Source organism: Platalea leucorodia, assembly GCF_965183815.1.
Source record: "Platalea leucorodia genome assembly, chromosome: 5".
NCBI classification, from domain to species: Eukaryota; Metazoa; Chordata; class Aves; order Pelecaniformes; family Threskiornithidae; genus Platalea; species Platalea leucorodia.
In genome coordinates, this window is record NC_138827.1 from 96,996,755 (window position 1) to 97,021,283 (window position 24,529).

A 24,529-nucleotide genomic window follows, 5' to 3' on the forward strand; every position below is an offset into this window, starting at 1 on the left:
ACCGAGAGTAACTGGGCTGATGCCAGCTCAGTTTATTCTATCACCTTTCTTTGTTTCCCTGAAAACATGATGCTACAGTGACCCAGGGGATGTTAATGTATTTCCATGCCATGCTGCATTTGTTATTATTGCCAGGATTCCGTACTTAATAAAGCTGATACCTTCTACGAGGTAAGACATCTTAATGAGCTCAGCACAACCATGCACAGAGGCCTACACCAAAGATCACCGCCTCGTGAGCAGTTTATTAGGGCGGGCGCGGATCACTGTCCAACTCTTACTGCTAGCTGCAGACTAACGAACGCAGTTTTAACAAGCTAGAAACATCTTGCTAAAATGAGTCTGTCAAATAAGTGACATTAAAGTGGGCACGCAGTGTAATACAGTTACCAAGGCCATCACGTGGTGGTAGGAATTAGCTTTGGTACTTGGCCTGTTTCTATGCTGATAATGGTTATGGTTTTTGCATGTATTTTTTATTCTGGCAATTTCAGTTGCTAAAAGAGATCTTACTGTCAACCTGATACATATATTTGGTATAAGACAAAATCCCTTCAAAGAACATCTCAGCATCATTAAATTGCACCACTAATAAGCCTGTGCCTGAGAAGGAGTCCTGCCTACCCCTGCGCACTGAAACAGCATTACCCTGGGCAAACCCTCTGATCTCAGCCTTTACAAGTAGACAGAGTACCACACTAGTGTACTACCAGGTTAGTACTACTCTACTGACCTGCGGTGCTACAGATGGTTCACGTACATGTATAGCTTTAATCAAGATAGTAAGACGCGCTCCCTGAGAGATGGGATTCAGCCTCAGTCCAGCTTTGCACCGGAGTAGTGCAAGATCTGCTTTCAGGCTTAAACTGAATCCATGCACTTACCTCTGCATTTACAAGCATGGAGCTCCTTCCGTGCTATGTACAATTAAGAGCAGGTTTGTTATAGAAACATACACCCCCACACAAACACATTTATGAGAAGGTTCTTTTGCACTGCTCTGAGAATAGAAGGAAATCTTCAAATTCAAATAAAAATAAAAGCATGTCTGACGTAGCGCTCCCCTGCACAGCCAGAAAAATAGGAACAGAGCTCAATCACAAAACAGAGCTCCCCAGCAGAGACAGCCATAGAGAAGCACCTTAAATCCATCACCACCTTCTGCTTTAAGTAACTTTTCACATTGATTTTCCAAGCACCAGGAGTTTTTTTAGTTACCAACCCCTTCCAATGAGGGTCATACACACAAGGAGTCCAAATCTGGATTAAAAAAAAAATAAATAAAGTTTGAGGTAATTATGGGTGCTGCATCACTGCTTTTTCTACGCGATTGACTCCTCAGTTGCAATTTTATACATCTCTTAGCATTCTTCTCCACAATGGAAAAGGAACATTCCCCTTGACTGTGCATGAAGTTTTTCAGCTATTTACTGCCATACAAAAAAATAGATTGAAAAAAGTAAAATTCTCTTAAAGAATCTCAGTCTTTTTTATGCATTCAAAATTGTAAGCCTGCTGGCAACTAAAATACGGCCACAAATACAGCTGAGTCATGGAAAAACAGAATAAACATACCATGATCTATAGTTTCACGATTTACCACAGAAAAGCAACTGACCTGTCTGGATCACTGCAATTTTTTCTTCCCTCTCAGGCTTGGATCACTCCCAATTAGAGCAAAGTATTTCAATTACTTTGAAAACTAATTCCTTTTTTTAAAAAAAAAAAAAAAATAACATTGTACACAGCAGGCAGGACCACAAGATAAAGCTGTCTGGCTGTAAGAAAAGGAGCTGAAAAGCACTCAACAGCAGTCTGTGACTAAGTGTCTGGCAGATCAGGTAGGGGCAGGTGAATCACAAGCGTGAGCCCGCACGTGTCACTGTTCGGCAGCAGCCGTTTGTAATCTGGGTTGAGGTGTAAAGGTTGCACAGTTTGCATTGACCTGTGTAGGCTGCTGGAAGACTTGGGAACTGATTAGATCCTGTTGCTCCTCCATCTACAGCTTCCCCTCGTGAGGCCAAGGGCTCCTCCTCAGCCATTCGTCCCACACAGCCTTTGGAGGCTTTTCAGATGGGCAGCTGCAGAGATCATCGCAGCGGCATTAGCTGCGCTTCCTACATTACTAAGCTCTGGCTGCATTACAGATGCTGGCTGTGTAACTACGGTGCGCTCTCATCTTTCTGGGTACTATTCCTGACAGCAGCAAGCCAAAAAACAAAGAGACCAGCTCTTAAAGGTCAAGGAGTGTTATATGTGTCATTTCAACCTATCATCAGCTCAAAAAAACCCAACCACCAAACCTCTTTTTCTTTAAGCTTAGCTTAGTCAAAGTTAACCTTGTTCTAGCTTACCAAGAAACATTTATCTGTTTCACATTTTTCCAGTACTTCTAGGGAAATACAAAAGAAAGTTAAATAAAACGTTTATATCCATATACATACTTGAAGCAAATATCACCATACTTCATAGTAACGGTAAATTAGCCAAGTCCCTTCTTCCAGCATCCTTTTCTGGGTCAGACTAAAGAATAGCGCTATGAAATGGCTTCTTTTAATATTCTTGCTTATCTGTACCGTTAGTGTGAACAATGCTCATGAACGATGAAAGGGATGCTTGGAGGGCAGCTCTATGCCCAAGACCCACACCAGGGTTGTGCTCTCTCCTTCACAAGCAAAAAGGGACATTATGAATGGTCCTTCTACTGATCTGCTGCACAAGTATGCATTCTACCTTGCTTATGTATGAATTCATTCTCCCTCTGAGCGATCTCCCATTTTTCCTGCCTTGGTAACTTGTCCTTGATAAACCAAGTTAAAAACACAGGAGAAATTCTCGTTCATCTAAAAAAAAAAATATATATATATGTATAAAAAAAAATATATATATATACACATATCAGTGGGAGTTTTCCAATCTGGGGCTCAATATTCGGAAGTGTAGAAAGCACATTGCATAATATTTTCTGTCAACAATAGCAGATGCATTTCCAATATAAATAATTTGTGGGATATTTATTTATTGACATTTCAGATGACCAAACATTGTTACATCTTGATCGCAATTATATTTTGTATAATTTGGTATTTGAGCAAGGTTAAGGACCACACCTGACCCCTTTATAAAGCTGTCAGCAGTGTTTCTTCAGAGATTAGAATTCTGGGGTTGAATACGAAACTTAAGCTGAATTGTTATGACACAACTGCAACCAAACAGTAGCAAAGCCAGTCTGGTTTAGGTCAGTACAAAAAGCTTCTAGAAAGGGAAAAAGCACATAGGTAAATCTATACCAAAATATAAATTGTTGACAACTTAAGCCCCAAATACATCACTTAATCCTGCAGTTTATCTTCCTAAATTTCAGCTCCAACCTCTAACAAACGCTCGCCGTGAATGCAGGATTCTTCTCCGTCACACAACCTCCGGACAGTTTTGGACAGGTAATTCACAACAGCCTGCTCCCGTGGCCTGGACAAGGGAAGCACGGCTACAAGGCCGGGGACTTCAAGGACCAAACCTTAACGCACGTGGCTTCAGAAGGAACCGTTCATCACCTAAACTGTTTCAAAGCCACGCCTGCTTCTTAGGCTGGAGACAGCGGCCTGCCCATATAAAGCAACTTTAAAGATCAGGGTTCTTGACATGGTAGATTAGGCTTTTCGTCCACACATTTTGCTCGCTGTGTAATTCGGTCATTAACAATCTTTGTGCCGGTTCCAGATAAAAACATCCTTAATGTCTTTTAAATGCTATGTAGCATTTTTTTATCCTGAAATTAAAACCTTGTCAGGTTTTTGTGGTTTTGTTTTTTATCACAAAAAATTTCTTGCTGCCAGTACTAGTAATATATTAATTATTTAACTGAAATAAATGCATCTGTTAATGTGTTTAATTAAGCATACAAAGCTCTTTATTTGATGTTATTTGTATTTAAGATTTCTTGTTTTCCCTGAAGTATTTATTTTCCAAGGCATGATTCTTCTAATCTTAGCTATACTCTGGGACTGAAGTACTAGTTTATAACAGCATTTCTCAGCTGCTTTTATCATGAATAGATATATTACAAACCGTGTTAATGAGCTGTTTAGCATTCATATATTACACTTTTCCTCATTTTATATGGAAATAATACTATAAAAATTCTAAGAATACTAGTTTTATGTGCATGATAATGATGAGATTCAAAGCAAATAAGAAGGAGGAAATCTGTGGTGGCAGTGAATATGAAATGGATTAGTACATCGTCAATGTGCTTTACATTGGTATAAAATTATTAAGCATGTAATTAAGTAGGATCAATTGCACTGTTTGTTTTTGGGGTAATGTTTTAGCTATTTCGGATGTTTCATCTTTAAGAATTTAATTTCACACTTTAATGATCTTCTTGTAATTTCCTCCTCCTGCTCTGAAGTCACAGAGTCAGGATATGCCTGAAATCCACTACATATCGAGAAGTGACTGGGGCGGAAGGCCAAGCCAAAGTCACTGCAAAGGAAGATAAGAACAAGGCAAATGAAATAATTTCGTAAATACAAAAATAGTTCAGATCAACTGACCTTATTCATCAGGCGCATTCAAATCCCCAGGACTGTTAGCAGGAAAGGAATTACATAGTCGCTTGCAGCAACTGCAGCTTTGACCTGGCTGACCTCATAGACATCTCCAGTGCAACCAAAGTAAAATGAGATTTGGCGTTATGGGAGCCTAATGAGGAAAGCCGTCAACCTTCGGTACCCTTACATCTGCATACAGGTCACAGAAATAAATAAAAAACTAAAAACCCTGCTTCGGGTAAGGTGGAGAGAGAGAAGACTATTCTCTGTCTTGGATAGAGATATATCTTGGATAGAGATAGAGCAATTTTACTATCTATCTTGGATAGAGAACTTACTACTGCCTTACTGAATAAAAACCCAACTGTGAAAATAAGTCTGCTATTAAACCGAATTGTCTCATTTTGAACAGGGAATTACAAATCAATGAAACAAAGCATTTGTTAATATGGAAAATCCAACGTCTGAGTAGGTTCCCTTACTAACTTTATATGCTGGACAAAGCGCAGGCTGCCCCGCGGCCCCAGCTCCCCGCATGTTCCCGGGGCCTGAAAGCAGAGCTAGGGCCACCACCAGCACCCCGGCTTGATGGGGGTGAGGAGGCTGGAGACAAATTCATTGAAAGGCAAGACAAAAACAGGTGCTATGTATTTTACTGAAAATATAGTCAGAGAAGACAGATTTCAGTAAGACTAATGTATCTTTATTTTATTATTGCACTGAACAGGTATTATACTATAGAACGTCTCTCTTAATAGCAGAGCAGACATCTATTATTTATACGATCCACTATTTGTACCTGGCTTTTATACCTGAACTCACCATTGGCTTTAGGTTATGCAGCACACTTGTAAACTAAATTACCACTTGCAACAAGAAGCTAGAAAACCAAAGATGGCAGCACATTAGAGATCTACCTTAGACAACTTTAAATAGTTTAAAAAAATAATTAAAATATCAAATAGCCTGGTATAGAAGCAGAGCAGAAAAAGTCAGAATGAGTTAGAAAATGCCATCTCAGTATTCTCTATAGCCTTAGCATAAAGGCAGTGAGAGATGCTCTTTGTAGCCTTGGCATACTTATGAATGTTTAAGAAGTGGAGCAAAGAGAAGAAACACTTTAGAGGTAATTTTATTTTAAGATGGAAAAAAAAGAAATTCTCTTTTTCCACCTAGATTTTGTTTCAACACTTCAATAATGAAAAATAAGCTTGCCACATCTTTACTTTGGAGTTACTCATGTTATTGCAAACACACCATTAACAGCTATACCTTCTACGAAGCCGTGCCTTTAATGAGGTTATAAATGTCAGATGGTAAAAATTAATTTAGCATTCTCCATGAGGAAATATACACACAAAATTGAGTCCAATCCTATAAACACCTGTTCTCATGAGTAGAACTAACTCGAAATTATTTCGTATTGGGCATACCCCAGTTTTACATACAATTTAAGACCTATTTCCGAGGGCACAGCTCACAGTCCTACAAAGCAGATGCACAGGGGTGTCGACGCATCTTTGAATAATGCAAGATGAAGGCGTTAAGCAATGCAGACTTTAAAATGTTTCATTTGGCAGAGTTGAGTTTCACCCAGAAGTACTGGGGCATGACTAAGAGCTGCTAAAACATGGACTTTCTGGATTAGATCTGTGCATCAGTAAGTTAACATAAGAAACTAAATCCTGAAGGATACTTTTTGAAATGAGATCTTTGCCATCATTTCCTCTTCTGCTTTATTAAAAAGCTAAAACGCAGCACAGTTGAACCCAGACTGCTGGCTACAGTGAGTTACGCTCCTTTGTCATAGCTATGCATTATTCTTTGTGAGCAGAGGTTTTTGCCTTGCATTATTCCTCCGTCCATAGCAAAGTGCCCTCTTTGCTGACTAAAACTACTATGCATTTTATCACTAATAACGCACCTAAATTCTTATTTTAAATCACAGCCCTATTTTCAAAAAGAGCAATTTTACTTTTCTTCCAGAAAGCCATCTGCTTGCTAATGAGAGTTGTTTTCATCAGTAATTTTGAGAAGAAAAATGCTTATTACACTTTAGCACTTTTTAAGTGACAAATAAAGAACACCATCCAGCCCACTACTTAAATACACTACATTTCTCCCAGCACAGGATCTGCAGGCCAGATGCATCATTCTAATTATGAACATGTGTAATGAGTCTTGGTGCAATTGGGGCCCACAGTGAAGTGGCATCACCTCAGATAAAAATCTTTCAACAAGAAATTTCATACATAAGATCGCTGTAATTTATAAATCCCTGCATTATCAAAAATTACCTTTTTATACCAGCAAAGCCAAAAAGGCTTTTGATGATGCTATGTAGTTGCATTTTTTTCTAAATATGTTTTTAAATTTTATCAATGCCTAATCAATAGACAATGCCGCGATACAGTAATTTCTCTATCTCCTTTTACCAAAGCTATTCCTGGTAGAGAGTGCAATGACAGCCTAAGAATCAATGCTCTCACAATCATCTTGATATTTGGCTGAATTATCCTGCTTAAGGTGCACTCCTCATTTCCCAAAATACTCTTGCCCTGATGCTATTGAACAGCAGTAACATGACAAGACAGCAAGAGACAAAGGACTGTTAACGGGAAGATCCAAACTGAGACAGAAAATGAAGGAATAAGAATTAGGACATCAGTGAAGAGAAAAGGGCGAGACCTACGAGAGGGGAAAGGGAATCTGTTTAGGATGATGACAAAGGAAAAATAAAGGAACACGGAGAATGGAAAATAGTTTTTCATCGTAGTTTTAGTAGTTTTGTCAGCAGAACTAAAAAAAGGTGAGAAAAGTGGGAAAGTAATGAATAAAGCAAGAGGGAGGTTGAGGGCTAAACAAAAAAATTGTGGGAAATGCAGAGCTGGAGTAAAAGGATAACTCAAGTACAGAAGGTCCTGAAAGCGTTGCAAGGACATAAATATGAAAGGAAAGAGGAGAAAAGAAAAGAAGTAATAAAATTGTTAAGTTGTAAAAGCGCTCTTGTCTAGCTCCGCACCGGGGTCTCCTGTGTTGACAGTGCAGGAGACACATCCCTCCCGTAACACCAGAGAGGACGGCATCTGCACCTGAAAGGCGGCCCACACCCAAACTGTGATTAACACTGAAACGTGTCTTATTTGGGGCCAAATACTGTCAAGAAAGTCAATGCTGGGGGGGGAGAAAGTCATTAGATTAGGCTTAACAGCCAGCACAACCTCATGAAAGAGAAACTGTGCCACATCCTTCCATCTCTTCTCTCTCTCCACATGTGCACTTTTTTTTGGGTGTAATTTATAGCTTAGCTATGAAAATAAAATTGCTTTGGGTTAAAAACTTGAAAACAAAGTTTTGGTGGAAGTATGAATTACTTTCATAGGTTTTTCAAAAGATTGATCTTTTCATTTTCTTGTCTTATGAGTATATATCCCATTAGATCTGCTTCTGTGTAGGAAGTGCAATTTTAGCAAGCAATTAATCCATAAATGAGCTGTTTCAGAGTTTTAGGTATTGGGCATCATCCTTCAAAGGCTCTATCCTGGCCTCGTATTACACCTACATGTTTCCACGGACCTTAAAAGAGGCTCATTTTGTTGGCAATCATTTAATTGAATTCCCTGTGAGCCACTTTTGGAAAACCATGCACAAGATAATCAGCCGTAGACAAAAGAAAAAAAAAAGGTAATATTTCTAATGACCATGTCATCGAGAGATACAATGACCTTTGAGTCCTTCAATCCTGAACTTCTTGTTGCATACTTTATTCCAAAAGAAAACATGCAGGCAGAGAGCTATAGAAATTATACCTATTTGAATCTGGACCTCTAGCCAGGGATGCTGAGTTTCTGCGCAATAACACCACCGTGATTCCCCGCGTAGTTCTCATCTTTCACTCAGACTGGAGATTCTGTGATTTTGACACCACCACCCCACCCCCCAAATTCAAAAATAAACATTTTGAAAAAATTGACCCATGTGAAAAGACAAAAAGAAACCTAATGCTGCATTTTATGCACTCAGATGGTCACAAACTCTAGCGCTTTCCCAAGTACAAGGGAAAATCTTGTCTAAAGATCATTTCATATTATGACCTCAAAGCATCTGAAAAACAAAGGAATTCTTTCTTAAACTTTTTGTTCACCACACACATCTCCTGCTACACATTTGCAAGGCGTGAATCATTACTAGTAAACCAGAAACAAGCTAGCCTTAAAAAAACCTATTGGTCTTTAATGACAGTTAATGTAACTATTTATATTGGTAAGCTGTAAATAATTGTTTAAGTATCTGCATATATAACACACTAACTTCAGAATGATAATCAAAATCTGTTGCAAAGTCTTCAGCTACCTTTTATGGCAATTAGGTTTGGCTGAAACATGGTTGGGTGTATGGACTATGTAAAGGACAACGTTAAAGAACATTCAGACTGGAAACCAGAGTAGAAATGAATACACAAAATAGAAAATAAACTATTAAAAAAGAGTTATTGAATGCTTCTAGTCTTTAAAATTATTTACAGAAAAAAATTAGCAGAAGCAAGTAATTCTATTCCCTGCCAAATTCCAATATTTACCTGACTGTAGCATATCACTTTCAAAACAATCATTTAAGGAAAAAAATATTTTTTTATTCACAAAACTGAAATTGCAGCCCCCTACAAAATGAATGCTGCTGGAAGCCAACCCCTGTTGCTAACCCTTTACAGATAAGGCAGCAGTGCCTGACAAGTCACCACGTACAAGACTTACTATACTTCTGATACCAGTTGGACAGACTCACACCTTGCTCTTGCAAGATCCTTGTGTTCAGTATGGTGTCAATTTTAGCCACCGCAGCGTCACCCGGCTGACAGGGTATATGATGTATACAATACGTGTTCAGTGTTCCATGGCATTCCTCAAGCACTTGATTATCTGTCCTTTCAAACATTCCCTCTTGTGGATCTGATCTTCCTATCCTACTCCAGTTCCCATACTTATCATGGACACATAGAGCCACCCTTTATTATTAAAAAAAAAAAAAAAATTTAAAAAAAATTGAAAGCAGGCACAAGCTTAGTCATTCCATACTTCAGATGGCAGAATGCAGTGCAGCTCCAAGCAAAAGCCATATAACCTCCTTCTGGTGGGACCCACCAGCTTGCGTTCAGGGCTATACCAGCATTCAGTGTTAGGCCAGCACATTTGCTCAGCTTTCATCCACTGCAAGTTTAGATTTGTATATAGGCTGCATAGACACAGCCCATATAACGCTGGGATCAGATAGAGACAGTCCTGGAGTGGGCTGACTGTAGCCAGTTGCCCGACGCCCACCCAGCTGCTCACTCACTCCCCCAACCTCAACAGCATGTGGGAGAAAATAAGATGACAAAACTCATCGGTCGAGATAAAGACAAGGAGGTCACTCACCAGTTACTGTCACAGGCAAAACACATTTGAGTACGGGAAGATTAATTTAATTCACAGCCGGACTGCAGTCCCTGTCAGGAGAACTTGCTCCAGCGTGGGCTCCTCTCCACAGGCCACAGTTTCTTCAGAAAACATCCACCTGCTCCTCCATGGTCTCCCCACAGGCTGCAGAGGAATCCCCTGACCTGGGTGTTCACAGGGCTGTTTCTTTCCTCACTCCCCACTGCCAGGCAGAGCCTTGCCCTTTCTTAAATACACGTTCCCAGAGGTGCCACCAGCGCCGCTGACTTGCCCAGCTGTAGAACCGTCTGTGTCTGGCACAGGGTAGCCCTGGCCTCTCCTCACAGAGGCCCCACAGCCATGGCTGCCCACACCCAGACACGCACACCTGGTACAAGTCCGAACGATATTAGGCAGACGCTTCCTATATCAGGGGCTACAGCCATACATTTAACCACACCAAGTATTCAAAGTCACTCCCATACAAAATGAACGAACTAGTTTTATTCAGAGAAGGATAATGCACGTATTCCAGTAATTTGACAATGTGCTTATGTCTCAGAAGTAATATTACTGTCCCTTGGGAAATTATAAAAAGGAATTGCCTCTAAATGTTCTCTAGGGCCTCAATACCATTGCTTATATGCTGGCTGTGACAGAAAGTAAGTGTAAAAACACGAAGGTTATTCCCCGGCCCAAGACGAGTGCTCCCCTGCACTCAAAGATGGGGCGGCCCAGAGGGAAAAGTAGCAGAGTTAGCGGTGAGAAATGTGGGAACATCCCCAAAGTACAAACTCATCAACACCGGTCCCAAACACCACAGTGCAACAACCTGAACACCTCCAGACCGACTGCAATGCAGGATTCGTCTCAACGGGGTGCTTCTCTCTAACCTTTCCAAAAGGCTTAGAGGGTATGAGCACCATCGACATTCATCCTTTCCAGACTATTTGCTCTAATATTCGGTTAACTACCAGAACATCAGCAATCCCATCACACCAGCAAAACGACCTTTCCTGGAGGGGCCGAGCACAGTGGTTTTCCCAAACGACGGAGTAAGGAGAAAGCAGAGGTCGGAAGCTGAAGCCCAGGTAGCAGTCAGGCAGGTGTTCACCATGGGGTAAAGGGGGCAGAGAACAGCAAACTATCTAAACAGGATCAAGCACAGCAGACCTGAGAGGCTATATGCCAGAAAAATAGGATGGCAAAAACACCGGCCATAATAAATACACCTTTATACATCTTTTCTTTACCAGTGGTTACCAACCATGTAGCTTTGCCAGGGTAAACTGCAAGAAGTCCCTCAGTGGGAAGTGTGTTTTCTTTCAGGTCTGTAAAAATGGTATTGGGAAAGTTAATCCTACTTCAAAACACTCACCTTGTTCTGTCAGAAGCACTTCTTTTCACCAGCTAACATAAAATCATGGCAATATTGTATTGTTGCATTAAGCATTTAACTTAATTGTATGTAAACTAGCAGCAGTTTCACAAAGTTTGTTGACATTTGTCATTTTGTTTTGGTTCATTTCCTACAAGAGCTTTAGAAGTTAAGGTTTACGCTACTGATATGAAAGTTTCTGATTCAGAGAGAAAAAGCGAGTATACATTCAACTCAAAGCAGTTCAAATTAGCATGACCAGTAACACGGTCCAGAATAGGTGTAAGCAGCTATTTTATGCAGCAGATTCCTTGTTCAATAGTAACTACATACAGCAAAATTATAAAGAGTGAAAACACAAGACCAGCTATTTCACTCATGTCCAGCATTTTCTTCATTTACCTTCAATAACCTCATGGCAGCTCATCTTCAACGTATGCAAGTTATTTATTGATCCGGGATTTTCCAAAGCTACTTATGAGTGGTTTGGGAAGCTGGCTTCTATTGAATTTCAATGGATCTACTTGTAAAAGAATTAGGAGCTTTAGGAAATTTTATCTTTATTGTTTCATATCACAGGAGCAACGTGGCATTCAATTATCTTATCCTTTGCTGGTAGAAGAACTGTAACTGAGGTACTCAATTAACAATTTTTAAGCTTGTGAAACTAGTCTCACATAATTAGCATCCAGAGAATGAAAGAAGCTATTTTAGCAAACAAAGTGAGACTCAAGCTTTCAAACAAGGTATTTCTGGTTGCTGCCTTTCTTTTGCTCCTCCAACTTCAGTTTAATCATGATTACAAGAAGATGAAATTCCCTCAAAATCCCAAAGAAAGATTATTATCAGAGATAATTTCAACGTTATGATAAAGCTACATCTCCTCAAACTTCTAGAGACAGGGACCATTCAAATTTGATGATTTGTTAATAGAAACCGGGGTTGTTTCAACTCAGGACCAGTCAGCTACAAAGACATTGTGTGGGTAGCATGTATTCAGTCATTCGGATACCGTTTCAGAAAGCTCAAATACAAGAACAACAGTGCCAGGATAACAAAGAAAGTGCAGTTGCAGACAATACGAGAGACAAAGTTGCAGTCTGGTGGTGCAGAGTGAATTGCTTTCAGAATTTTGATGCTGCTAAAATAACTCTCTGTCAACTACTTTCATGTCTTGGTAGCAGGAGATCTCATATTGTACTGTGGTTTTTTTCCCCTCTCATAAGGTATTCATGATATTCAAGCAATACTTCGGGTCATAGATGGTTCTAATGGGCAACTGTGCTGTAGCAAAGCACTGCTGCCTGCAACACACCACAAAGTGATATGAAAAGAGCTCAGGGTATACTTGTGCCAGACCTCAAGTCTCTCTTCATAGGGCAAGTATCGGGCAGTGTTATAGCACCTTCCTTTACTTCATGGCTAAGAGACAATAAACCAGCCCTTGCTGGAACTGCTGCTGCACCAAGCATTACAAAACCCAAACACAATCAATGTGTACAGTTCCAGAAAGAAGCTAGAGAAAATAAGCAATTTCTTTTCCTGCTCCTTTGTTTCACCTTGCCTTAGCACGACGCATTCTGACAGAGAGGAGCTTGTGAACTGAGATTAGAAAACAATGTGCAAGCCAGACAAATCCTGAAGCTGCAAACACCAAAAAAAAAAAAAAAAAAAGTCCTTAAGTACTAAATGGATGAAGTCATTTGCCAATATACCTTTTAGGTCTCAACCCTGTTAGTAGGAGGTTGAGGAGGAAACCAAGTAGTAGTACATCAAATCAAATGTCTAGATTTCAGAAGCCATTGATACTCCTTGGGCAACCACATGGCTTATTTAGAGACGGATATGTTATTCAGAGGTACAACTGTGGAACACAACACACACTGGTACCCTAAAAAGACAATTTTTAAAATTGGATCTTTGAGATACAGTTAGTGACCTTCCCTACTTAAACCGCTATAAAGGTTGCTGAGGCAGGCAAATGCTTACAGCTTAAGACCAACACGAGTGGCAAGAATGGTAAAATTAGCAAAAAAACCCCAAGAAAAACAGTATTAAACAGGTGTTTCCAACTACTGAGTGCCTATAGCAGGCAATAGTGAACAAACACTAGGTGATACAAAAGGTTGTAATTATTTTTCTTTTTTAAACTCTATGCTTTTCAGCAGTATATTTGACTTTTGTAATTGTCCCACCACAATAGTTTGGCAGATGAGTCTACAGACAGCATTTTTTTTTTCTTTTTACAGTAAGGAAGTCCTCTAAACATCTGCATCAACCTCCAGACCAACAGCTATCTGTAAAAATCAAACATGTCTGGTCAGATTCTGGGGCGTCTGATAGAGTTATATTGATTTCAAGTGAGCTTGCCGATTTAGCCTACTGAAGAACCCAGCATCATCCGATTAGGTTAAGTAAATTGATTTTTGAATCCTTACTATTTGCAAAAACATTATGAACCACCTAGAGACTTACCACCCAAGAAAGGGTAGACATTACATGGTCAAGTGTTTTATTAATATAATTTTTTTAAAATCAATTTTCTCATGAACAACTCACTAACAGAAAAGCAACAAAATTTGTTCACTTATTTCTTCATTAGAAATTACTGAACCAGGTTCTTTAGCAGCATAAAAAGCAGCAGCTCCACTGAGAGCAGAAAGAATTACAGCTGCTAAGAAACAGAGGAGAACCCAAGTACAGGTGCCGTAGGAATTCACTTCTGGTTTTACAAAGCTATTTGTGAGACCATTTAGTGGAAGATGGGAAGTAGAAGGGCAACAGACTGGTGATGGAAGCCGTCTGTCGGCTCAGAAGAGCACAGGCAATGGTGGGACACCTCCATCGCACTCATCGAAAGCCCACGGAAGCTGTGTCTGCCTAAAGCCCTGCCCCAATCTCTGCCCACACAGAGACTGAATTCAACAATAACCAAGAATGCCACCTTTTTCTCCTTTCTGTCCTATCCTAGATCTCTTTACTGATACTAATAAAGGGACTAGATTGGATGATTTCAGGTGGATTCCTGAGGAAATTAGTTGATACAGTCATACCATATGTGTTTGCACAGCCTAATAACTTGCAGGTTCTATTGCAAAACCTGGTTAAAATGCCACCAGGAGAGAGGCCACAAAGATATTTAATTCCTAGAAGTTTTCTGCAAATAGATGGTTGAGTGATGAGACTAATGACACTTTTCATATTCTCACCATGGGAAAAACTGCAGCATGAGAATTTCTCTCCTTTTAGACACCTTGAAATCCTCATGGGAGAGAAGTTAAGAACTTCCACTTGCAGGAAAAGCTTTGATCAATGCTTGCACGTTATTAGAACCCAGAAAACCCTATTACTAGGCACAAATCCACAGAAAATCAATCAAACTCCATTTGTTTATGGCTATAGCAACAACTAGCAATATCTGTCAGGCTACACCAAATAATTCATCGTATGTAAGTCAGCAAAGAGCTGACAAATAGAGGCTGCATTCATCTATAAACAAACAGACACATGACTCAGTGCACTAAAACTGGAAGGTGCTGTGTCCCTGGCATTAACACCACAGAGTCCTCAAATATTTCATAAGAATATTTTTAAGGTAGTTTATAACTCCTTACAGATATGGCGATATAAAGCATCGGCATAAAAATTCGGGAACATTGTATTCATCTCTAATGAGAAACAACTTACTTGATGAAGTCTGAGTACATACACGTATTTCAAGAAATACTACGTTTGACACTCAATTACGCTGACTAAACAGATACAGAACCATCAAGACCAAAACATAATTGTGAGCATATATGTAAGAAAGTTACACCCAGCATCCCAGCGCCGTCACTTGCTTTTCTTGCAGAGGCCTGGGAGGAGTTGAACTGGAAGGGTGAGACAGGCACCAGACCCGACACGACTACCACCTCAACCCGTACAGTCAAGCGTTGGCCCAGGCACCTCATTAACCAGCAGCTCATCAGCAAAGGGCTACATAAGCTATATTTGCGTAAGGATTCAAACATCTTCCTGCTTGACAACCAGAAAAGCAATGATGCCAATTCCTACCTTTGACTTCGGAGAGCCAGAGTAACACATCCTACAGAAACTGTTAGCATTTGCAAAGTGGAAGGTGCTTCCAAGAGGACCAGGCTGGCTGATGTCAGGAAGAGCGTAGGTTTGCTTCCCCACCCCATCCCCCTTTCTTCAAGCCATCAATAAACTTCAAAAGGTTATGCTTTTAATATGCCATGACTTTGAATGGCATTACTGAGTACAAATCATATGGTCCAGCACAATAAACATGCAAAGTTCGTGAGAGGAACATCTAGGCATCCAGCAAGCTGCTGGATTTGGAATTAGGTGCTAAATATCAGGAGGCAAATTAAATACTCTCTGTGTGTGACCATTTTTGTGCTCTTATCACAATATTCATTAGTTAGCAGAAAAACTTTTAACTGCAGATACTAACACTATGCTTGAAAATATTATATTAGACAGTAATCAATCATCAGTGCAGTAATAAAATCTTAACTGTACCTGATGCTTCCAACTACAATACTATGTTTTTGAGAATCCCAAAGTGTTTCAAAGGCGGTTAATCAGAGCACCCTCACCGCAGCCCCGGAGGCAATTTTCCTATCTGTTCCAGAGACCAAACGCTGGAGCAGGAAGGTTGCAATCATCGGCGCAATGTTTGCCCAGACAGAAATGGTTTCCAGACACCTTGAATTTCTGTCGCTCGTTTTAAAGATTAGACTCCTAAATACTGTCTGATATTTGATATTTTCTTTTCTTACAGCAGTAAACCACATTTCTAGCTTTCCTGATTGTCAGTATTGCTCTGATACAAAATACATGGTTCTTCTCTTACATTAAGTGATTATGCTGGGGATAAAATCAGGAAATTCCCTCATTTTCCTCAGAACGCAGGAAACAAGGGAACATTAAGGTTTAATATCACCTCATCAGTAGTCTACAAGGCTGATAAGAAAAAAGCCTGTAAGCTTGCTACTCTGGTCTTCAGAAGCTCTTAGCCACATTAAATAAAAAACAAGGTCTTTTACTATAATTAAACATGTTTTATTAGAGCTTTCCTTCATTTTCCTTTCTTTGCTTCTTTCCCCCCCTCATAGTTTTTACATCTTCTTTCCTTCCTCCCTTTGGTGTTTGCATGCTTTTCATACTTTTATTGAAAACATTTTGCACTATTCATTTCCAGCCCACCTACACTGTTTTAGAGGAATACATTTTTCCTCTGTCTGACTTTGCCTCTGCCTTCTACAGCTCATCCACAGCTCAGCGAGAGCATAGGGAACATATGCTCTGGCGACAGTGCTCATTACAAAGTGGCACACGAACAAAACACCTTCCATCTCTTCCATTTCTTTTGTCTCTCACCTACACAGTGAATGTAACCTGTTCCCCTTGATATGAAGATTTATTCAGGATTTACAAAAAAAAAAAACCTGAATCCAACCTTTCAATTGTATAGTTAGTGCAACTATAGATGTTACCGTTAAAAGGAAGATAAAATAAGACTGGGTCTTTCTTTACTTACATGTGTCTAAAGACTCATCTGAATCATCAGGACAATCAGGCTCTCCATCACACAGCCAGTGCTGGGAGACACAAGTCACGCGATCACGACACAGAAACTCTCCTACGTCACATAACTGATGTTCTTCTGAAAACGAGAATGGTTTAGAACGCAATGATTAAAAATGAAGGAAAACAAAGTGGCAAAATGAAAAGTGAAAATAAAGCGATTGTGAAATCAGAAAGCAAAACAAACAATAGAAACAATGTGAAGAAATAATTTAATGAGATATCTAATGCCCTTACTTAGGCTGCAGAGCCTAACATCCAGCCGCAGTGCTTCAGCGGGAGCATCCCATAACCGTTCCAACCAGGCATGAGCAGCATTAGCGTAAACTACCTCTATGAAACAGAATTTTAAGAAATTCTATTTCTCTCTATTTCACCATGAAGTAAATTGGTTACGATATTAATTTCTTAGTCTGATACGTCAACCGGCAATCAGCATGATAACAAAAAACCACTGTTCCTCAGAAGACCTCAACTGGTCTTCTGAACAAAATATCTATTTTGCAGACACGATACACTAATCACTGTAAGATGTGTTTCTGAACATGCTTGTAAACCTGACTCTGAGCTTCAAAGGAAAACTCTAGCGGCACAGTTTTTGGGACATTTATGTATTATTACTCTAGAAAATAACAATGGGAACACCTTGTTAAAACTAACTCATTTCCTATGTGCACCCCTCATTTTCAAGGTCAGTTTCTAAAACTATCGATGGCTACAGTTTCACACGAGTCAAAGGTGCAACTATTACGTAGATATGTTTCACATTGCTTAACCTAGCTACAACACTGCTCCTATACCTATATGTAGGAATCAAAGCGTTTTTGTTGTAGTAAATGCAAGGAATTAAAATACAACAGCAAACAGCGCTCAGTTGTTTAAGTTGTTTACCTTTGTAAAAAATGAGCGACTGTATAAAATGAGCGACTGTATAATTAAAAGTGTAAGTTCACATGCACAGGTGTGGTGGGTTGACCCTGGCTGGACACCAGGTGCCCACCAAAGCCGCTCTATCGCTCCCCTCCTCAGCTGGACACAGGAGAGAAAATATAACAGAAGGCTCATGGGTCAAGATAAGGGCAGGGAGAGATCATTCACCGGTTACCGTCATAGGGCAAAACAGACTCGACTTGGGGAAATTAGTTTAATTTATTGCCAATCAAATTGGAGTAAAGTAATGAGAAATAAAACCAAATCTTAAAACACCTTCCCCCCATCCCTCCCTTCTTCCCAGGCTCAACTTCACTCCTGATTTCTCCACCTCCTCCCCTCCAGCGGCGCAGGGGGACGGGGAATGGGGGTTGGGGTCAGTTCATCACACGCTGTCTCTGCAGGGGAGGACTCCTCACGCTCTGCCCCTGCTCCAGCGCGGGTCCCTCCCACGGCAGACCGTCCTCCACAAACTGCTCCAGTGTGGGTCCTTCCCACGGGCTGCAGCCCTTCACGAGCTGCTCCAGCGTGGGTCCCTCCCACGGGGCGCAGTCCTGCAGGAACAGACTGCTCCAGCCTGGGTCCCCCGCGGGGTCACCAGCCCTGCCAGCAAACCTGCTCCAGCCTGGGCTCCTCTCTCCACGGGGCCACAGCTCCTGCCAGGAGCCTGCTCCAGCGTGGGCTTCCCACGGGGTCACAGCCTCCTTCGGGCATCCCCCTGCTCCGGCGTGGGGTCCTCCCGGGGCTGCAGGTGGAGATCTGCTGCACCGTGGACCTCCATGGGCTGCAGGGGCACAGCCTGCCTCGCCATGGTCTTCTCCAGGGGCTGCAGGGGAATCTCTGCTCCGGCGCCTGGAGCACCTCCTCCCCTCCTTCTTCCCTGACCTGGGTGCCTGCAGGGCTGTGCCTCTCACACATTCTCACTCCTCTCTCCCGCTGCAGTTGCGCAGGGTTTCCCCCCCTTCTTAACTATGCTGTCCCAGAGGCACTACCACCATTACTGATGGGCTCGGCCTCGGCCAGCGGTGGGTCCGTCTTGGAGCCGGCTGGCGTTGGCTCTGTCGGGCACAGGGGAAGCTTCTGGCAGCTTCTCCCAGAAGCCACCCCTGTAGCCCCCCCGCTACCAAAACCCTGCCTCGCAAATCCAATACAACATGGATGTGGTTTTCTTCAATCTTTCAAGGAGATGATTAAAGATCCAGCTTCAATAGCGCCTCTTGAAAAAACATCTTGGAAGTCAAAGAGGGAAGGAGTTTGGCAAGTTCCACATTTCGAAGATATACAGCAGTATGAGCAAGACCTGTATAAAGAACTGTTTAATAGTTGTTTTCATAATATTCTTGAAATCCACAATAAATTTCTGTTTCTTTATGGAAACCTTGTACTAAAGTGTGAACTATTATTTTCTGTGTATAACATGTCTCTTTGTAACAGACCTGGGAATATTAAAACTAGCAAAAAAACAGTTATCTACCATGTCCACTTATTTATGCCACTCAAGAACAATTATTTCTCAGAGAAAAAAATAGTTGAAATGGCTAACTTCATGAGTTAAGATTCATAAGATCAAATTATTTCAAATTAGACTTTTCCAAATGTTAGTTTTTATAGATATCTGAACTGACAGCTAAGTGGAAAAAAAGTTAATTAATAAATATAAAAATGCAAAGTTGTAAAAACACTTATACAGTCAAATTTACACAAGTGACTGGTTCTACATGAACCTACTCAATTACCTACATGCAAAATATCTATAGAAAAAGAAATCGTGTTTCTTTCCTAAGTCCCATCAATAACTGGGTAAAAGGAGAAATCAATGCTGCCATTTATGCCAAAATGTAATACTCCCAAGTCTAATTATATATGGCAGCAAGCAGAGCCCAGTGTTAAGAAAACCACATTTGAAGCCGATGAAGAATTTCAGTCTAGTTTGTAACCAAACCTTACAGTGATGCCAATAAAATCACGGTGAAACGTGCAGAACGGCTCTTTCGTAGCTTTTCAGTGCAACGCCTGTATTCAACCCTGTCCCCAAGTCCTGGGGCTGTCACCGACGAAACCCCAGCAGTAAGGGAGGAGGCAGGTACGACAGGAACCGATCCCCGTTCTACCCAGCCCTTAACATCGCTCCCTTGGAAATGTAAAATTTAAGGCAGAGAGAAAGACAACCAGTAAAGCCACGCTACCATTAAGTTAAAGACCTTTCTCCTCTGCAACATTCCCTTATGTTTTATAATTTTATCTGTAATAAAATCCCTTTTCGCTACCCAGTGTCAACTGCCAGTCAAAACGCATCCGAACAGTGCTACTGCCAGCCGTAATGAACAGGAATCTGATGGAAACCTCTGAAAAACACCATAAATGCCTGGTAAGTGGCATTCAAACGAGGAGCTATGTGGAACAGGGAGGTATCCTCTCACCATGCTCAAGGGTAATGAGAGTCTGACACAAAAAACTGGTATCTTGCTGATGGAAATAAGATATCAAGCTTTTTTTTTTGGAGGAGGAACATTGACACAGCAGTCAGCAAGCACTGGTGTAGGTGATTATCCCTTGCCTCTGACTGCACCAGGTTTTTTTAAAGCTGCAGCTGGTCACATATGTCTACACAAATAAATCCCAATTTTTTTCTTATTTTGGGCAAAGAATACCAAAAAAGCCTAACTGGACATAAACAACTTTTAAAAAGCTATTTCGTACATAGCTCAGTTTCGAGCACATGTGATTGGAAAAAGGGTTTGTTTTTCACATTTTTCTAAAATTGAAATAATTTCACTATTCCCATACAATTAAACTCTTGCTTGTATTTTATTCAACAGTACAGAAATTATGGAGATCTAAGCTTTTTATATTCTCTCTTGAGAAAAAAAAACAGCAGAGTGAAAAAAGCACTAACACTGAAAAACAGATCTTGTTTCGAATAAAGCAGCTTAATATTAGCTCAGGGTTTTATTGGCTCCGAAACTGCTTTTTCAAATTGTTTTCTTTTGCATATCTATAGAATTATCTTTATTTTCAGCTGCTATTTTTACAAAAATTAATTGGACCAGTTAATCATAAACACACACTGATTAGCGGGTGTTTTTTTTTTTTTGTTTTAAAAAAGCTTCCTAAAAAATGGTCATCTAAGATGGCCTTCTAAGGGAAGAAAACAGTTCTTCCCAGTGACACCTCTCCGCACACTGTTTCCCTCTGTGTTGTGTGTGCTGCACAGGAGGGCTCCCAGCGGATGAGAAAATTCACATTTTTAACATACCGCTTCTTTGAGATACAGAGCAGATGGTTAGAAATCATCTCTCTATGGGTAAATGAAAGCTTTGCCTCCCTAAGGATAGTACTCCTATCCTGTGTTGCAAACACCTGGCAATGCCTCTTAGAAGGAAAGTTTTGTTTTGTTTTTTAAAAAAAGCCAGTGCCTTAGTTTTAAAGTCAATGCTTCTAGAGCCAAAAATGTCTTGGTTTTGGGGTTTGTTTTTGTTTTTTGTTGTTGTTTGTTTGGTTTTTTTTTTTTTGATAGGCACATTATTAAGAGGACAATGCTCAAAATCTCCATTAGAAGAGTAATTACAATTATAATTTCTGCAATTACACTAAACTTGGAAAACCAAAATTCCATTATGCTGTTAACAGACAAGGGGGAAAAAAACAGCAAGCAAATCAACCAACCAACCAGCCCACAAGACAGCAGCCAATGCACGCCTACCACAGGAATGCTCCTAGTTTAATAAGGCAGTTGCCTCTGTAAACATGCGTTCAGCACCTAAATGATGAGGGATAAAGATCACTCTCCGTGATCACATTGACTGGTAGAGGTCAAAGGTATCTGGATCCTTCTTATCTGAGGGAATGCAATTATGAAAAGCAGGTCAACAGGGTTCGTGGAAGGAACTATACAGGAGATAACATTTATACAATTGAGTGCTTCTTCAGTGCTATCTTGAGAATGTCAATGATTCGCTGTGAATCTAATTAATATCTGCCTTCGTCAAGGAACCAGACGTGCAGAGAAGCTGGTGATTTCTAGAATTGTTTTTCTCTGCAGGCGTCAGCACCATCCCCACTTTCACAAGTCCATTGCTTCGGCGCTCTACAGATCTGCCAGGCTTCTGCTATGGTCTAGGTGACCCCACCACCCCACTTAGATGGCAGCTGCTTGGTGGGCTGTCTTCAGAGCACTTCAGTCTCCATCTAAGAGCACCTGAGAGCCCAAAGAAACAAATCTCCCATATGGCAACACTCTTCAAAGTGAACAAAACCCAGCCTAATAAAGTCTTGATCCATTCTAGCAGGGAGTCTGCTCATTAGGCTTTCACTAAAGATCCATAAAAATCATATGTGCAGACTAATCCAAAACCCACAGTCAAACAGAAGCTTTTGAATGATATGATACAGCTCTATATGAATAGATGTTTAGGGATAAAAGATCATCATAACATAATTTTTAGAAGTTTTTTATAAAAATAGCTTAAGATTAACTTCAAGTAAGAACGTTTCATGAATTCAATTTCATTACATTTTGCACTCATTAAAAAATAAAAGATATCTTTACCATGGTTCAAGTGAAACAAAAAACTCTGGAATTTTCAATTTCCTCTCCTTTTTCAAGGAGTGAAAAGGGCAAGAAAAGGCGCACATAGAATAGGGGGATGTGTGTGTAAACATGTTTTCCTTTTCAACTTGGGAATTGCAAGATCAAGGAAAGAACCATGAAAACCATGAATAAAAAAGATAAACACATACAAGTGCTCAGCTGGTTTGTCCCCAACTGCGTACCCAGACAAAACTCCCAGGAAAGAAGGGGAATTGCCTGCCAAAATAGCAAACTTTTCAGAAGCAAGAGAGCAGGAAGACTAAGAAAGAGTGTAAAGTGGTCAGAAAACTGTAATCCAGCTGCACATTTTCATTCGGATCCCCTGGTGACTGCATCACCTGCCCGCATGACCAGGAGCTTCTACCGATGATAATAAACCCATTCTGCCGTGTTTCAGGGATATTATGCAACCAAAACCTTGCACTTTTAAGTTCTTAATTAGTTTTGCTTTGATTTTAATTAAGTTATCTTCAATACAAGAGCTTAAGAACTCATTCCCCCCCCCCCCCCCCCCCCCCAAAAGCATGTTTTCCATTTGGGATTTTCTTTGATCTCTCACTGAAACATGGAAGGGTTTGCAGATTAATTTCTGCAAAATTTACTCAAAAGTTGAAAAGTATATTCCAGTAGTAATTTATGAGAGAATTCATCATATGCTAAAACCTAAATTACTGTAACTGAAAGGGAGATGGGAAGAAAGAGCATGCACAGTACTTCCTACCTACAACTTTTCAGACTTTTATATAATACTTTTCCTACCTTTTATACCTTTTGAGTTAAATCTACATTTTTAGAGCCCAGCATACAGTAAAACATTTATGTTTTGGCTGCACTGAACTACAGACAAAATCCCTGGAATAAGTCTTGCAAAACAGTAAACAGAGTTTTACATTCAGAGTATAAAAAAAATTGTTATCATTTAGTTCTGTCCTACCCAGCTCAGTACAATGCCGTGTTCAAAGTCAGAGAGCAAAGATTTATTCACAGGATCCAAAAATCTCTCTCAAGATCTACCAGACCCCGATTCGTGCTTCTGCGGTGCAAAGGGGCTTAACCAGCTGTGGGTATGTTCATACCTATACAGCATTCCTAAACAGGAATATATATGTTTTATGCGTATTTATTCAGTTCATAGCATATTAGTTATCACTTACTCAGCACTTATTAAGCAAGTAATTGCTTTATCCACAGGCAAAGCACATGCACAGGGACCAGTCACTAGAAGCACTGTATGTTCAGTTTATGCTATACATCCTTAAATGCCACACGCAAGCTTTTCTCAGTCTGCACATCTTTCCCCCAGCAAGGTCACAGGCATCTTGTTTAGAGTCTGGTCAGTCTTTTGATTGACATCAGACATCCTACTTCTCAGCCCATAACCTAGTCCATAAATATTCACGCTCAAATTCCATATTTACACCACACAGCTACAATAATTCTTCATATTTTTCAGACTTGCTCAGTGCTACTATAACTCATGGATCAGGCTGAGCAAATATTGTTAGAGATCAGTATTAACAAGACGACTAGAAACATGCTTTGTACAAATCCTGAAGTATTTCTGGAGGTGGGCAGGTGATAAGTCCAGGGGCAGCCTTGTTCCTCTCATTCTTTGCTCTTCCTTTGACAAAAAAGTATTTGCATTAAGAGCGCTGACCCTGCGCCCCCTCTTGTGGATTTGATCCAGAGAAGGTTGTTATTCAGCCTTAATTTGGCACACTTTATGGACAGAGAAATCCAAGACATTCAGATAACGAGAAAGACCCAAATATTCCCGAGACAATTTTTACCTAATCAGCAAAGGGTCACGCAATAACACGTATCTCAGCAAACTACAAAATGACATGATAGTGATGGTCTCTAATGACATAAAAATACTACAGAATAGCCAGATGCCTTCTTTAATACAATAGAGAGATACTAATAGAAAAACATCACCTATAATCTTGTCATTTACCAATCCCTACTCCAAGTAGCCCTATACAGGAGGGAAGTTGAAGTCCCAACAAGCTCACGACAAACCAGGTCTTCACAATTATCTTTCACCTCCCTGAAAACTGGAGCAAAC

The 24,529-nt window shown here is 40.4% G+C and overlaps 1 protein-coding gene across 1 annotated transcript in view; it reads right to left on the bottom strand.

Annotated features, from left to right (window-relative positions):
* LRP1B (LDL receptor related protein 1B) overlaps window positions 1-24,529 on the bottom strand; it is a gene marked incomplete at both ends in the record, with an annotated part of 755,097 nt that overhangs the window by 566,946 nt on the left and 163,622 nt on the right. Inside the window, one exon of the mRNA XM_082312062.1 lies at window positions 16,894-17,019. Coding sequence (XP_082168188.1) covers window positions 16,894-17,019 — 126 coding nt within the window. The remainder of the gene's footprint in view (window positions 1-16,893; window positions 17,020-24,529) is intronic.